Source organism: Rhipicephalus microplus, chromosome 1 (genome assembly GCF_043290135.1).
Source record: "Rhipicephalus microplus isolate Deutch F79 chromosome 1, USDA_Rmic, whole genome shotgun sequence".
NCBI classification, from domain to species: domain Eukaryota; kingdom Metazoa; phylum Arthropoda; class Arachnida; order Ixodida; family Ixodidae; genus Rhipicephalus; species Rhipicephalus microplus.
This window is the reverse complement of record NC_134700.1, coordinates 168130774-168148045: the sequence shown is the minus strand read 5'-3', so window position 1 is coordinate 168148045 and position 17272 is coordinate 168130774. Positions and strand designations below refer to the sequence as shown.

General features: G+C 46.1%; 1 protein-coding gene across 1 annotated transcript in view; it reads right to left on the bottom strand.

Moving 5' to 3' along the window:
* LOC119178575 (uncharacterized) overlaps window positions 1-17272 on the bottom strand; it is a 129884-nt gene that overhangs the window by 98750 nt on the left and 13862 nt on the right. The window contains exons 9-10 of the mRNA XM_075867818.1: window positions 16927-17050; window positions 2116-2243 (exon numbers count right to left, since the gene is read on the bottom strand). Coding sequence (XP_075723933.1) covers window positions 2116-2243; window positions 16927-17050 — 252 coding nt within the window. The remainder of the gene's footprint in view (window positions 1-2115; window positions 2244-16926; window positions 17051-17272) is intronic.

Sequence of the window (17272 nt, the reverse complement as noted above, 5' to 3'; positions counted from 1 at the left end):
TTAATAACACTTACAATATACATATATGCATGATTGCTGGTAAGATGTCGTAGGAGACACTGAGGAAGATGGATGAATGAACATGGACGCCAGAAGCCATGGCACAGTGACAGGGAGGGTCAACACGCACAATCTTTACTTCTCCTTCCAATATGAAGAGCTTCTACTACTTGGTGCGTTGTCCGATTCTTGTGTGTAAATAAATGTTCAACCATCCCACCCAACTTACCATTTTCATTGTATTATGTCGGTAATTTGATGTATACCTTGTACAACAAAAATATATTGGAAGGAATTTTAAGTGCTCCCTATACACAGCAGTTCGTTATGTGTGTTCGACATATGCGGGCTCAACTGAACACGCATCGGCACGCTAGGTCATTGGAGACGGGCAAGAATCGGTTAAATGCAAGGAAACGTTGTTTCTAAGATTTCTCTCGCTTGCGGACGGTGTTACACAGCAGGGCGATGCATCAATCAAAGGTTACGAGAACACGCGTACTCGCTAAAAGGGTCTGTGAGTATAGCCACCTTGCATACCGCTGTAAAAATTATGATTGTGAGCCAGTTTTTAAAGATGATGAAATACTACGCACTTTTTCAGACCAACGGCCACCTGAAATCTTTCAGGCTTTTGGCAAGCAGAAAAGAGGAGGATGTGTCAGCGTATTTTTTTTTGTATCACTTTACAAAAATGAAATCATGTATCTTTTGAAATTGGGACTTGGCATATAACAAATATATCTTGTTCTACGATATGTATACTGATTGACATTTTTTCTATATTCATTGATACGCATGTGCAATAAAATACCGTATATACCCGTGTATATGCCTCACTTTTTTTATCAATTTGTGCTCGTGAGCGGGTAATACACAGACTGCGCCAACAAAATGTAGCTCCACTGCAATTACTATGGAGGATAATTTATAAAATGCTGACAGATATCAACGTTTTATTGCACTACTCAATGTCTAACTACTGTGGGAGGAGCTCACCTCATCGGCACGCTCCCAGAGCTGATCGTCCTTTGCTACACGATGTTAGAGTGAGGCGGTTGACACAACATAACGGATTCGGCAAGCAGTCCAATCAATCACAAACGACGCACCGAATGGCCTCGGGCAATTTTGGAGCCCGTGGTTTTAGTACTTCCCAGTATTTTTTTCTTTTTCAACTTCTTGTATTTGAAAGAAGGGGGAGGGCGTTCGGGCTATACACTAGGGTGGCTTATAGATGAGTATATACGGTGCGATCGTTAGCGCTTTATTTTGTTTTGTGCGGGACCGTACCACGGTCACGCACAAGATATGGCAACCAAATGATACGCAATGTTATTCCCAGAGTGTTGAATTATTTAGGCAGCATTGATGCAAATATAGAAAATATGACAAAAAAAATGTTGCATCATTGTTCTTATAAATATTCATGATGTCGTTTACCTTTTCGTACCAGTTTGACCTCTTATGCATTCTATAAGACATGTTTACATAGCCTTTTTATGACAACTACGGTGTCTGATTTCGTTTAGATTTTGTAATTATATTTTTTTGAAAATTAGTAAAGCTCTTTATTCAGTTATATACAGTGCACGTAAAAAGTTGATATAATACAGAAGGTGGTCCCAAAGTAAAAACTGTCAGGGGGACTTCCTGTGAATTCATGTATAAAAATATATGACAAAGATTAGCAACTAAGGAAAAAACAGCAAGCGAATAAAACAAAATGAACGTAATGAAAATTATTATTGAAACTTATGGTAGTTCAAAATATTTACATGTAAGTGATAAAACAGGAGATAACTAATTGGATTAAATGACTATAACATAACACACTCATAACATATTGATTGACATTACCATATTTCTGTATATATGTTTTTTTTTATTTGTATGCCAATGCTTCCGACCCATTCATTTTAGGTAGCGGGAGCTAGTCAAGCTGTTTTAGTACAGCTTTTACTCCCGCTATCTTTCATGCAGTCTCAAACATGAAAATAAAGATTCAATTCAATTCAATTCATTCATCTTCACCCTTTTCGAGCGGTGCGTCTTCGTGCAAAGTGAGGATGTACCAACCAGTCCAATTGAAGACGTTCGTATAGCAGCACCCACCTGCTCGTGCAGAACCGAGGGTTCTTGTGCGAGCCTCTCGCCGTAGCCTTCGAAGACGGCACCCTCGAGCTTCTGAATGTCCTGCTCATCTATCCACCTGCGGATGTTGGCCGAGTTCACTTCCAGGCCTGCGCAAATGCATGCATGCAAGAGACAGCCGGCGTCACAGGTCTATAAAACACAAAAACAACTGAATTTCCTAGAAACGTGCGACTGTATTCGGTTGAGCTGCACAGTGTGAAAGTTGTTGAGGCGTTTCAGAAGAGGCCACGAATCTTAAGTGAAGACTACCTGACGTAGCAGTGAGAGTATGTAGCAGTTTCTTCAGTCTCGTGGGCGTTTAATTTTTTGGGCTTACCGTGCCCATACTCCGTGAATCTTAAGGCATCACGTGTACGCGATGCTATCTATAAGGCGCGGTTAGGCGATGCACTCCCTCAGACGTGAAAAAGCAACTTGAGCTGGTCAAAGTTGATAACGAAGTTCTGCAGCAAGGTATCTCTCATAATGTTATCTGTAGCTGTAAGCCGATGAGTGCGATTATTTCTTGCCACATTCTAGTGAAATAGAGTGACGTACTGAATGGGTTATGGTTTTTTGTTATTTTTATTGATATTTATCTGTACTATAATATTTCGTTAAAACCATAGAGTTTCCTAATATACACTCGAGAGAGCTCTGGCGCTAGTGTCTATGGGACACTAGCGCCACTAGCGCTGCAACGCACGGCGCTTCAGCGAGCATGGGAATGATGGTTAGTACAGACATTTGTCTAATCTTCATACTTCTGGCCTGCTTCTGGCTCCATGCGTGTGCGTGTGGCTTCGAGCTGTTTTTTCACAAAATTAAATAAATTAGCAAATGTTCAGCGTTTGCCCTTCACAACCTTATTGTTTTAGGCTTACTTTGAATCGAGTCACAAAGTTCAAAAAGGTTCGGTCTTTTCTTCAAAACGAAACCATAACCAGCAATAAACGAAGCCGCAAGCAGGATTCGCCACCCACAAGTACGAAGTACTACCCATCATTGCCATGGTCGCTGAACGATTGCAGCGCCAGAGTACCCTCTAGGTAATTTTCGGAAACTCTATGGTTAAAACAACCTTCTATACGAGAATAACGGTTGTCTTCGCCTGATTTGGTGAGTGGCAAGATGAACAGGAGTTAGTGAAGTTTCACTCCGCGAATGCAGGTAAAACACAGGTGACTTGTTTTCATATTCACATTTGAACTGTCTTTTCGTAGGTCGCATACGGATAAGGAAAGAGCAATCAATGTCGTCACGAATCACGTGAAACGTTTCAAGAAATCCACGATAACATGCGATTTTTGTATTTATTTTATACGTAGAAGCGGGTGTCTCAACAGACTCTACGACAATAATGATGATGACAACGATTATGATGATGATGATGATAGGCCGAGACATTTAGGCGTTTTACTCTTCCGTTTGGAAGGCTCCAGATTGCGGACTACATGATGTTATTGAACGTGTACCTAACGTCTAAGCATATGGCGATGCTATTAGATTGATTGATATGTAGGGTTTAACGTCCCAAGACCACAATATGATTATGAGAGACGCCGTAGTGGAGGGCTCCTGAAATTTTGACCACCTGGGGTCCTTTAACCACGCCCAAATATGAGCACACATGCCTACAACATTTTCGCCTCCATCGGAAATGCCGCCGCCGCAGCCGGGATTCTATCCCGCGACCTGCGGGTCAGCAGCCGGGTAGCTTAGCCAGTAGACTACCGCGGTGGGGCAGGCGGTGCTATAGCAGTACGCCCCTATCAAAATACACCGCCTGACTTGCGTCGATCAAGTTTCCGCTCCTAATAAGGCTGCATACGCAACAAAATTCTTCAATACGCTTCTAATTAAGAGGTGGCGCGCTAATCTGCAGCCATTCGTAGAAATATAAGGGAACGCATCTCCCTGGGGTCATCTTGAGATTTAATTGGAGGATGCTTGGGCTTCAACTTCTAGATTAGGTCGCAATAGAGCAATCTGGTCTTGCACGCATCGACTTTTTTTATTGCTAACCTGATTCGGTTCTAGGTGCATCACCTCAATCACGTTGTAAAGAAACGAAAAACTGGGCGCACAACATTGGCTGTTTCAAATGAACACTGAATGTCCATTGCAAGAAGAGTTGTCCAAGATCGGTCATACCATGCTGAATGCTCCCGTTCTCGTCCCATCACCCAGTGGTCAAGAGCCCACAGCCATGGCTCGTATCAAGAGCCCAGATGATGATGATGATGCCTCCACTATGGCTCTTGCCCACTCAGGGAGATTGACCAAGAATCGAGGATATGAAACTTAAGGCCTTTCAAATGATACCTAATCCTAACAGAAGAAGGATAAAGCACACGTAAATACAGAAAGAGTGCAATATTTTTTTTTGCCATTTCGACCGGAGAGAATAATATATCTTGAATTGAAATTGCATTAATTTCGAACACGTTTAAAATTGATGTTTAGAATTTGCTTAATAAGCCACTTCGCCATAATTCTTCCTTTTTCGAATCAGTAAAAGGCCCACTACACGTCTCTTGGGCAACACACGAACCTACGCAGCTGTTCACTTTGTTGATGCTTCTGCTGCTGATAAAAGAAAAAAATTAGGCGACCCTTAAGCACCGCATTCAAAAAAGATGGACGCGATAGCGATATACTGTTCCTAGTGCGCACTTCAAACACGCGGTGCATGAAAGCTTTTCGAACTTGCTGTGCACCCACTACGTGGCCTTGTGGGAATAGGCGCAGCTGCGTGCATGTATACTGTAGTGCGTGACCGGCTTTAAGCCACAAAGCCATTATGATTATCACGTGTCCTGATGCCCGCTGGTAACGGGCGGTTGTACCACGCATTATTACTACAATATGTCATGTTGCATTGTGAAGCATGCATACAGGACGCGTGTGTTTGTGAAGCATTAGTGCTACTTCACTGAATTGTGTGTTTGGAAAGAGTTGTTGACGATTTAGAGTAGCTGGTACTCTACTATGGGAGAGCAAAAAGCCGTCCCGTGGGCCCCACACACAACCAGAGTGGGCACGTGCCACTGGTTTTGAAGGACAAACTGAATTCACCCGCGGAGGAAGTTCTTTTCACTGTGTTCACATCCGGACGCGTGGCCGTGTGTTAGAACACCCGCTGGCGACGCAAATGGCCCGGGTTCGATCCCCACTCGGACTCGAATGATCCTGATTCGATCGCAACTCTTACCTAGAATATTTTTATAATTTATAATAATATATTTAAAATTATATAATTTTTAATTTAGTATACAATGATGACTTTTCGCTCACTACCAACGGCGCCAACGACTGAATTTCTGTGAAACGAGCTCTTTAACGCTGTCGCGTTAAAATGTCTGCATTTTTGCAAAGGGCGGGCCTTCAAACACCCACGATTCTGCCACGCAGTATACGTGTTAGGGAAAACCCTTTCAACACATTACATTTATATCGTTTTTTGTTTTTTTTTTGTTTTTTCAGGGACGAAGCTTCTTTAGGCGTATAGACAAGTCTGGCGTTTTCGTAGCCACTTCTAGTTCCAGGAGTCTTCACTAGATGGCGCTGCGGCATCATGCACGTTAGGGTTACTGTATATGCTCCCTAAGGGAGCTGAGTTGCGCATAGGTCAGCCACTACGCTCAACTGCTGGGCAGCGAAGCCATTCGTCGCATGCGCGCAGGAGAAATACAGCGTGATGTTCTGGCAAGCGCGACGAGCTGCAGACCAATCCGCACGCGCTGAGCACGAACAAAACGACGCGGTTAACGACAGTTTTTGCAGCGGTGGGCAGATTCCACCACCACAGCTTTCAGATGCATGCTACGATCGAACAGCTCAAAAGTTCGCTTTTCTGCGCAGTAATTTTACAACGAAAAATGGCGCGATTACTTTCAGCATGTACGCGACCTGTTCGACGTGTTTCTTGCCGGAAGGCAAGAAATAGTAGTATTGAAGGGCTTTTGAAGGAAATTCACGCACGTATGGTCGACAATCAGAATGCATTTTGGCCACCGATGCCAGCTGATGGGTGGCCGTCGACAAAATATCATTGCGCGTGCGGTTACGCTGGTGACCACTGACAAACTGGCATTAACAATCATTCAAAACTGCTTCACTATTCGAAAAAGTGGCGAAGAAAATGAGCTTCAAACTTGCTTCAAGTTTTCACGTGAACTGCGCATTTTGTGCAGTACACATTCCAATATTCAAAGCGAAAGCCTTATACATAAGTATTTTGAAACACAGTAAGAGCTGACCAGCTCATTATATGATGGAATACGAGTATTGTCATATACTCGTATATGACAATATGTGTGCTCCTTTTCCGTTCTCCATGGCGTGCACTAGTGTGATAGGAGACTGCGTTCGCTCTTGCGTTAAAATGCGTTCGCTCTTGGCGCGCTTCCTCTTTCACCGTCCGTCTGCGTGCTCCGAGCATGGCCTCCGGATTCACCTCACGGATATGGTGTATTTTTTTTCAAGTAGTTTCCAATATTTTAAATTTGTAGTGGAACACCTGCTTGCCATGCAGACGGCCTGGGTTCGATCCTCACTAGGACCCGGAATTATTTATCATTACACTTGCACCTTCCTCAATTTTTCGCTGAAGATTTCTCAGACAAGATATTTTGTTCCCAACCAATGATGCCCACGCCGACGCCGGAATTTGTGAAAAACGAGCTCTAATGTTCTCGCGCTGTAATTCCTAGGAATAGACACAAATTTTGTAATATTTGTATCTTATAACCTTTATTACTCTAAAATTTATTTTTATTTTACAATACCACCAAATTCTTTGCCAATCTCTCTCACAGTGGGTATGAGCCGCAAGAGAGGGTGAACGTGAACAAGAATAGACACAGTAAACGGCTGCAGGCGAGAATTTACAACTAAATATACCCCGCTCACCACATGGTAAATAGTAAATTTCTTACAAAAATACAAATGACGCACAAAAAGAAAGCACAGAAGCGTGAACGAATCAACATCACGCATAATACTGCCGGAAAAAGGAATCTTATAACACATTTTGCCAGCATTGGCAGTCACTTCTCAATGGAGACAAAGTGCTGTGGAAGCCCGTGCACTGTGCGCGAGGCCGACGTTAGAGAACCAAAAAAGGGTCTAAATTCGCCAGAGACCTTCTCTAAGGCGTACCTCATAGCCCCAGTCGCTTCGGGACGTTGGGCCATAAAACACAACCGACCAACTTTTCCCTACCTCGAACCAGGCCAACCTACCCTGCCCGGAGCACGTCTTAGGTCCACTTAGGTCACTCCACTCTTTTGTTGCACACTCCATGATTCTGTATACTTCCTATTTTACTTCGTGCCACTCGCTCTAATTGCATATTCGAATATCCACCAGGTGCATATACAAATTTCGGGAGAGGCCTTCGGAGAATGCCCACAAATTCCGTGGCTCATGCTGTCTAATCTGGCGCACAACCAGACGCCGATGTACAATGATATACACGTATTGAAGCCAAGGCTAAAGGCAAACTTTGCCTTTAGCTGTGTCTCCTTGGAAATTTTGCAATTGTTCTTAAACTAATTAAGAAAGAAATGAGTTATCGGTATTAACGGTAATGCACAAGTAGCCAAAACTTGCGAATAAGAAGTGGAAGCTTCGCTTCATTGGCATTTCTTCGTATTCCGCACCTATAGGCGTACATAATGGGCTATTTAATCATGACAATATATAATTTGAGGGACTATTATTTTAAAAAAGAAAGCTGCGACTGCAATGGCAGGTGAGTGGATCGAAGCACTGTGTTGCATCGCAGTATAGCTTCACGTCAAGACTGAAATCATCAAGGCAGCGAGCACAATGTGAGGCTGCAAAGCGGCCACACTTTGGTATCATTTCTCGGTTCTTGTGTGACCGCATCAAGACGGGTTAATGACATCGAAAATAGTACGATTACATTAATTATTGGGCGACTATTGAAACACCGAAATTATCTGTTTGCCTCCGGCGTATAGTACAGTAAAGTTGGGACGGTGAAGGTCGCGGTCGTCACCAGAAGGAGCACGACCTGACCGGGTTCATCCTGGAGCCGGGCGGACAGTTGAACGCTTCGGCGAATGGCAGGAAGCGCGAGAGCGCCACGTTGACGCGCATTCTCGCGGGAACGCCGATCTTGTAGCGCAGCCTGCGGCGCGACGCGTCGGCCGCGTGCGACGGTTCGCACAGAGTGCTGGCCCAGTTGACGAAGAAGAGCCGCTTGAGCGTCAGGTCGCGCGGCTGGCCAGCGATGGCGGCGCTCTCGTCTGCGCGCTTCTTGACGACGCGTGAGAAGACATTGTGCAGCGGTCGCAACACGGCGCCGTCCATCACGTTCTCTTCGAGGAATACCGAGGCGGCCAGGCCGTCTTGGACGAAGTGCCGGGCGGCGGCGCCGAAGCTTCCCTGCAGCCGGGGGCGGTCAAATCGCCATGCGCGCGTGAAACGACCCGAATTCAACAATAATTGGCATTATGTGAAGCAGCAACTGATGTAGTCAATGTAATGCGACTATCGCGATCTATCGGAGGCCACAACTTGCATATGAGTAACAAGAGAATAACTTTATAGAGCACTTTCCAGTGGGCATTTCTTTATAAGCGTGAAAATATTAATGAGCGCAAAAGTGCTATCAATGAAGCGTTATATCCTCAGTGTTTTGAACACTCTCCAATCATACTTATTCGGATAAGTTTCGATACCTTTGAAATTATTTGTTTGACGTATACCTTCATTCACCTGAAATGCGATAGGGCGGAGAAGGGGTACAGTTTTTTAGAGCACGCAGCTGCTCTCACTGTGAAATTGCAAGATGACACTGATTACTAGCCTCCTTTTACAGGTGAACATCTAAGTTATTCATGAATTGCAGTGCAATAAAAGACACAATGACAGAACGGACGAAAGAACAGGCTGGTTAACTAATCTCCGCCTGATGCCCGAATCAATAAACATTAATAGCGCGTGGCTGCGCAAACAGTACTTAGTGGGCTTGCCTGCAAGCATCTGGCTCGACCCAGGAAGCGGTCCTCGGACGTCGAAGACCACCAGCCGCGGAAATCACCGTCAGCATCCACCGTGCTTCCACGCACGTCCATGACCGAGAACATGCCGCGCAGCAGCTGGCCCAGAAAGAAGGGCACAGCGTTGTGGTCTACGCTACGTGACATGCCGGCCACGAAGGCAACGGTGGCGGGCGACAGGGACAGCCTGTTGCGGCTCGGGTCGTACGAGAAGCCCGCCCTGAAAGCACTTTCTGACGGCAGCAGCAGCTCGCCGAACCACGTCAGATTCGACGTCGACCAGTAATGGGCTCTCAGCGTGCGCATAAGAATATAGTACGTCTCGAGCACTGGCATATGTTGGTCGAGAGACAGCAGTACCGCGGGCTGGTCTAGGAGCGGGTAGTGAAGTTCCAAGTCACGGTAAGCTGGAACCAGCACCGTCTGCAGTCGATCTATCTTGGAAACAGCCACGTCGGCTTCGTCCTGCGTTAACCAGGGTGCCGTGGCGGCACTCTGCCTCATCTCGAAGCGAGCGAGCTCTTCCAGATGACGCAGTTCTTCAATAAGGTTTCCGGAAACGAGACCTGGAATCTTGTGAAGAACCGTGGACCAAGCTAGAACCCTCATGCCGTAGGGGTAGAGATGCTCCACCAGGTACATGCATGCTTCGATGCGCGCTGGTACGCCGACGGCCGAGCTGTACTGGTAACTCAGCGGGATCATAAACTCGGCAGCCTTGGAAGGCAACAGAGGCGATAAGTGGACGAGAAGCTTGTATCCGATATAATTGGCGAGCATTCTCGAGGTCGCCTGGGACAGGATGCTCGAAAGCCGCTCGAAGTAAACGGTGTCGAGCAGGACGATCTTGGTGCTGGAGTGCCGACCATCGTTGTTGCGAAGAAAGTACATAAAGTACAGGTTCCAGTTCCAGTGAGGATATGACCGCATCTGTATGATCGGACGCACGACGTGGAGCACGGGAACGCTGCGTGCGGAATGAGCGGCCGCGTCGCTCAGCCTCTGCTCTAGGCGCACGATTTCTAGGACCAGGTTGCGCATGTACGATGTCGCCGGTCTTAGCAGCGACAAAACCTTGGCGACAAAGGTCTCGTACGATTTGTTGTCCTCGCCCGGAAAAATTTCCTCATGCCTTCGCAAAAGTATGGGAGGCGAGTCGAGATGCAGCAAGATCTCGTGGTCCGCTGGTCGCTCCTTCAGGAAAATGCGGACGACGGAAGACAGGCCAAGCATCTTGTCCGCCACCATCGCGATGTTATGTATGTCCGTAGTCGGCAACGCGTCGACGTAAGGCCACTCAGATATGCTGAGGTCGCCGAGAATCCGACGCAGTACGCTCCAGTTGGGTGAACTGCTACTTGGTTCCGGAACGCAGCGACGCAAAATAAGCGCAGCGTGGCTGGCGAACCTGCTTTCGTTGACGGGTTGCTTTTGCAGTAACCTCCACAGGTCCAACATCAAGGCCGACGACGCCCTGTAAGCGAAAGGATGAGAGTTGAAGTTCCTGGCGTCTTTAAACCAGTTGTGTGAGCACACGTGCGCGTAGAAATCTTGACAGGGCGGAATTCTGTAGTCTATCTTTCCAAGGAGGTACTGTCCTTCCCATAGGCAAGAGTCTGTGGCGCAATCTCCCCGCGGTGCCAAGCTCGACGCTGGTGGCGACACGGAGACCCCTTGGACTGCGGCTGAGGCTGCACGGGCGGGGGCGGCATTACCGATTCGCCCACGGCTGACTGCAGGACGATTGACGGGCCTCGCGTTGGCGAAGGGAAACTCGTCCGATACCATCTGGAGAAGTCTGTTGGCAGTGCCCAGCAATATCAACAGCACACAAGCCACGATCAGCACTACAGGGACGCACGCGTTCAGAGCACACACGTCCCAGCCGCTGTTCTCGAGGGCGTCCCGCGTGCGAGGGCGCCGATAGCGAGGTACGCGAAAAAAACCTGCGCCGCTCAGGCTCTTTAGGCCGTAACTTGGCAAGACAAGCGCCCGTGGCCTGACGCTGTGCGGTATTGGCGGTGCCAGTGCTGTGCCTTCACTCGTAGCTTTGTCGAGGGCTGCGAGCTCAGAGAGCAGCTTGCCAATGGACGTCGATGACGGCGTTGCGTCTGAGTCTCGAAGCTGTCGTCGGGCCGGAAGTTTCGTAGCCGATGGCGACGGCTTGCGACGACGCTGACTTTTGTCTCGGCCTTTTCTTCTTCCTCTGCGCGACAGAAGGTGCGGATCCCGGACCGAGTCCCGACGCGACTCGCGATCAAACTTTTTCCTGTTGGCATCGTGCACTGTAGGGAGAGGTGGCACAATGGGATACGGCACCGCGGTGGCGAACGGGACGGGTGCTGCAACAGGCATGTAGGGTTGGGGCGAAGGGACGATCGTCGTGTACGGAGGCGTCGGGTAAGGGAAAGGCTCCGTGGGGTTTGGGCTCGGAGTGAGGCTCGGCGTGAAGGTGGGCCACGGAGGGCTCGGCGACGAGTACACGGGGCCGAGCGGTGATGGTGACGGAGAGATCAGGTACGAGGGCATCGACGGCGACGGCGCGGAAAAGAATCCTTCACCGTACCACGACGGTTGCTCAGTCTCATTACCGGACGGACTTGGAGAGCCTCCGATAAACTCGGTAGAAGCGTAAGGGTACATTACAATGACAGAGGCCTCCGAAACAATCACGAACGCAGCGAATATTCTGGAGAGCTGAATGGCAGAGCAAGAATATGTTGGGCTCGAGCAACGGTGACTGCGCCACGAGCGACGACTACGACGACGACGACGATGATGATGATGCCTTAAATATGGTTCATACCCACTCAGGGGGACCGGCCAAGAATCGATGACATGAGTTAGACATTTTCAGTAAGAAATATTTACGAGAAAAATAACATACGTAAAACGAAAAGAGTGCGATAATTGTTTTTCTCACGTTACTTCAAATGAGCGTGGTAAAAAAAAAACGCCAGGCCCGCGCGGAAGCCGCAGCACAGTCACAGCGAAAACTAGAAGAGAGGCCTTTCACTGCCTTACTGAAACACTCATTGGGTAACTACTGCAAGCACACTTGCTTGATACCTAATAGGTTGTTATTAATAAATTTATTTGGGTAGTAGGCCGGCATTCGCTAAGCTATTTTCTGTCATTCTTCTGAGAAGCATGGTATCCACTTAACACTTGCGAGGAATTTTGGGCCAATTGTTCATGCAGTGGCTAACGACGATGAGGAATTATGGCTGTAGTGGGTATGCGCCACAGTTAATAGGGAAAAAAGGACAAGTTTTTCTAATGGGTTGGAGCATTGAACGGCCCACTCTTTACGCTATTCGCATTGAGCAAGGACTGGTTGTTCTTTCGCTGTTTTGAAACGCTTTATAAGCAGTACTAACGCGATTGCTTTCCCGACATCAAGCCTGCCTAAGGCAAGTTTGACAACAAGTCACAAGCATCGGTGTAGCTCAGTGGTAGGATACTGGGCTGGCACCCAGCAGACCCAGATTCGAGTCCCACTGTGTCATCGGAGCTGGGTCATGCTTGCCTAAGACAAGTTTGACAACAAGTTACAAGCACTGGCGTAACTCAGTGGCGAAAAGCCAGCGGACTAGAGTTGGAGCCTCACTGGGTCATTAACACTAGGTTTTTTTTTACGCGATGTGGTTACGGACACCGGCGGCGGCGGTGGTAGCGTACAACTGTGCGTGACCCGAGTTGTGATCTCATAACAGGTTTCGCTGTAAAAAAATTCATAGTCATACATTTTTATGCGTTAGCACGAACTTCATATTCATTCGCTCCTCCTGAAGCGTTTTTTTTAAGAATAGTCCCCAAGAGAAAAAAGTACCCTATAAAAAAGCCCGTTAAGCCGTAGAAAATAGAAACAAAAGCTCCAGATTGCCTAAGAGACTGAAATTTTGTGTATGACGGCAGGCTGTGTTGCGCAGGCCAAATGCTGTACCGGGTGTAATTGTGGTTGGATGAACCACCACAGGAATAAAGTAGGAATACTTGAGTATAAATATTGGATGTAACGTGCGTCGTTGCTCGGAGAATTCATAGTCATACTGCTAATGTAAAGTACTAATGGTACGCAGTACTAATGTAGCTACGACACCACACTTATTATAATGATGCAATATAGCAGTTTCTAAAGCAACACGTTCTTGTGGTTTGTTGTCTTCCTAGTATGGCACTGTGGCAATGCAGGTGATTTACCACGTAGACGGCAATTTTCGCAATGTTTTCTGAAAACTATAACTCTTAGATGTGATAGTTAATGTATTGATTTGAGGCTCCCATTATCACTAAAGAAATAATTAAAACCAGCAAAGGTTACTAGAATGTACTTTCATTTCCAAATAACTAATTCCTCCATGGCAAATAGATACCCTTGTGCGTGCATTCGACAGCAGTGGCCCTAAGGAAAAAAAATAAACGGTTCTCAGCTTTCCGAAAGGTGGTACTAGTATATTTTTTTATTGGTCAATGTAGTAGACTGCCGACAGGCATAAATAAATAACGAATCGCTTCCTCCCGATTTCAGGAGAGACACACAGAGTAGCGACTAAATATGATCTATGCAAGTCATAAAATGGAAGGAGGCAACGGTCTGGCTGCTGGCCTGAAGGTCGCGGGTTCGATCCCGGCAGTCGCATTTCGATGGAGGCGAAATGGTGGAGGCCCGTGTTCTGCGCGATTTGAGTTGCACGCACACCAGATGGCCAAACTGTCGGAACCTTTCACTGTCAATCCCTACTAACCATATCGAGTTTTTTGGTACCTAAAACCACGGGTATTATTAATATTAAGGGGGCAACGAGAGTCCGGGATTGCAACGCTCATCATAGAATCTTCCCCCACTGAAATAAAGAGAAGACGACCAGACAAAGGGTTGTTTTTAGCATAATCTTAGAAAATATACTATCGACATTGGATAATCTTTGCAGAAGTATACTGCAACGCAATAATCCAATTTATGTTCCATCACTGACAGAGGGTTATCCACCCGTATCTGTGCTCCTCTTTGTCTCAAAAAAGGAATGACAGTATACACTCGGAAGAGTTCTCTGTCGAGCCACTTCGCAGCTGCACAATGCAGCGTCTTTCATGGCCAAATCATTGCTTCGCACCCTGCCGGGCGCTCAATAACACTATGCGAAAATACGTTTATTATTATTATTATTATTATTATTATTATTATTATTATTATTATTATTATTATTATTATTATTATTATTATTATTTCAGTTTCATTTTACTTTACCCTCAGAGCTTTAAACCATTGCAGAGAAGAGGGATAAAAAACGAAACGCACAAGAAAAAAATCCAAAGCACTGAAAGTACAAAATATTCAATAATAAGAAAAATGAAAAATACGGTATAAGCTACAAGCAAGTCATGAACACAAATGCGTACTATTACATCAGCCACCTTCAATGCATATTACATCAAAGACGTTAAGGTGTGACGAAATGCGCCAGGTTTAGTGATACTGGTGGTTGATGCTGACAGAAGGTTCCAGTCACGACATGTGTTCAAAAGAAAAGACTAAAAAAAGGTGAAGGTTTTACTTCGAGTTATGTGCATTTTGTTGGGGTGATCTACGCGAGATGATATGAAACGTGCATGGCTGTATTAAGCGTGATTTCAGATTTTGATAGTGCATTTTTGTATAGGCACAAAGGTGAGCAATTTTTCTGCCAGTGACAAGGAGAGCAAGTTTAGGCCTATTCTTCATGGCAGTTACACTGTATGCTCGATGATAGTTGGAAAGAATGAGACATGACAAGCGCTTTTTGATAGCCTCTAACTTGTTAGCGAGTGTTACATGGCCGGTATCTCGCACACATGTGGCGTACTCCAGTAAAGGTCCAATGTAGGTGATGTACAGCTGCTTCTTTAAAAATGTTGGTGCAACAGAAAAGTTTTGTTTTAGGTGACTGAGCATAAAATTAGTTCTGGATGTGAAGTGATTAATGTGGTAGGACCATGATATCGAATTAGTAATGTGAAAACCAAGATACTTATGAGACAGGACATATTCAAGTGCGATTGCGCTCAAACTGTAGGAATAGTTAGCGATTCATGTATGGTTACGTGAAAATCTCAGTGCTTTACAGTTAGAAATGTCAAGTTCTATCTTACAAATGTTACACCAATGTAAAATGTTGTTTAGGCCTGCTTATAAGGTGTGATAGCCCGTATCAGTAGTTATTTTGCGGTACGTTACACAATCATTAGCAAAGAAGCAGATACACTGCAACTACTGCTGGCGCTACCGTAGCACGTACCCTATCACTGGGTTTGAGTCACTTATTGAAGCAGAGACAAGAACAAAAACGCGTGCTTATGCATCCCCTTAGTGGCTAACTATAACTGAGTAGAACGTATGCACTGCGTGGAGCACGTATTAAGCCCTTAGCTATAAATCAGTCAGTTCAGTGTTACTGGAACAATTGAAAGGTGTATGTTTCAGCCACAGCCACAGATTCAGTGGTACTGGTTCAGCTATGTATATTCACGTGCTTGTAGCATACAACGATCAGCAGAGAAATTGCAAAATATTGAACTTTGTTGGGCGAACCAAAGCAAAACACTTGTGGTATACAACGACATCGCAGCGCACCACTGACAGCCGTCAGAGTGTGTTCGTTGTTTCGAACGTTCGCGCTTGAACCGAATGCGTCACCGTACATTGAAGTTATAGCTGGTGCTCAAGTAAGTTTCACAAGACGCACGACTATTCTCGGTGCGCGAGAAATGTGGCTGGAACCGTCAGTTGCATTCCAGTATAGCTTCATCAAAACGCGCGCCTTGCGTAGAGCGATGTGCGCAACATTCATATCCGATGAGAGCCGTTCACTATTAAAACAAAAACATGGCTGGTTGCTTTTTTGTTAGGAATTGGTGCAACACGAAAGTGAAACTTGTTTTCACGGAGGCATAGTTGAGCGTTTATTTTGCTTTGTTTCGCTACAAGGGTGAAAGAAAAAATGCTACAGCAAGAAATTGGAACATCATGCGAAGAACGGCAAGCAGCTCGAAACTTGCAGTGCGCACCTCATGCAGAAAGCACGCACGAAATGAGCGTAGACAGCACGAGCGCGGACAAACAACTGTCTAAACTCAGCACGCCGCCCTTACACAAAGAAAGACGCACAAAACGAACGCACAAGTATACGCAGGACCAGCACCAACAACTGTCACAATTCTTAATTCATCGTATGTGAGCAGCGTGCTCCATTCGTAAATGCGGCCGCGGCAGCGAGCGAAGTGACCTTCGTGCTCTCTTGACTGACGAGTCTGATCTGATAAGCCCGCGCGCATTCCGAGAGACCATGCCCCGCGGAGGCGCGGCCTCAAAGAAACGCGAAAGGCCCAACGCGAGGCCGTTGCGCCATCTTGCTACTGGTGACAAAAACGCGGGGACGAGCTCTGAAGACCGCCAACGGTATAGTGTACATAAATGGCTTGCCGTTAATTCACGTAACAACTTACGCTTCATGGCATTGTGCTTTGCGTCGCGAGCTCACAATGCGAGAGATCTCTGCTTCGACGCCCCACTGCGGAACTTTCCCTTCTCGTTTCATTTATTTGCAATTTCGTAGTGTATGTTTCACTACGTCATATCCGTGACGGAAATTCGTCAGCGGAGCCATGGTGAACCCCGGCATAAAACCATTTCGTGTTAAAAAGCAAGTGTGCGTGTCAATGTGCTACATTCTATAAAATGTTAGGTTATGTCTAAAAGAAAGTAGAACTTTCTTACGTGGCAAAATGACCGGAGGTAATATGGGTTTCGTCCGCATCATGACTTTCTTTAGCGATTCTGGTTGGCTGGCGAGATGGGCAGCTTTGTCCTCGGCCGTGTCTTGGGAGCCTTCTGACTGGTTCTGGCAACAGAAGAGATATGTCGTCAAGAAACCCATTCCACATTTCGAGAGGGATGAAATGCTTGCGAACTTAGATTTAGGTGCACATTCAACATTAATAGATGTTTAAAATTTCCAGGGCCCTCAACTACGTTGTCTCTCATACTCATATCGTGGTTTAGGAACGCTAAACCCAAACTGTTATAGTACATTATTAGCAAACAAAAAAAAAAGATTGCGTCT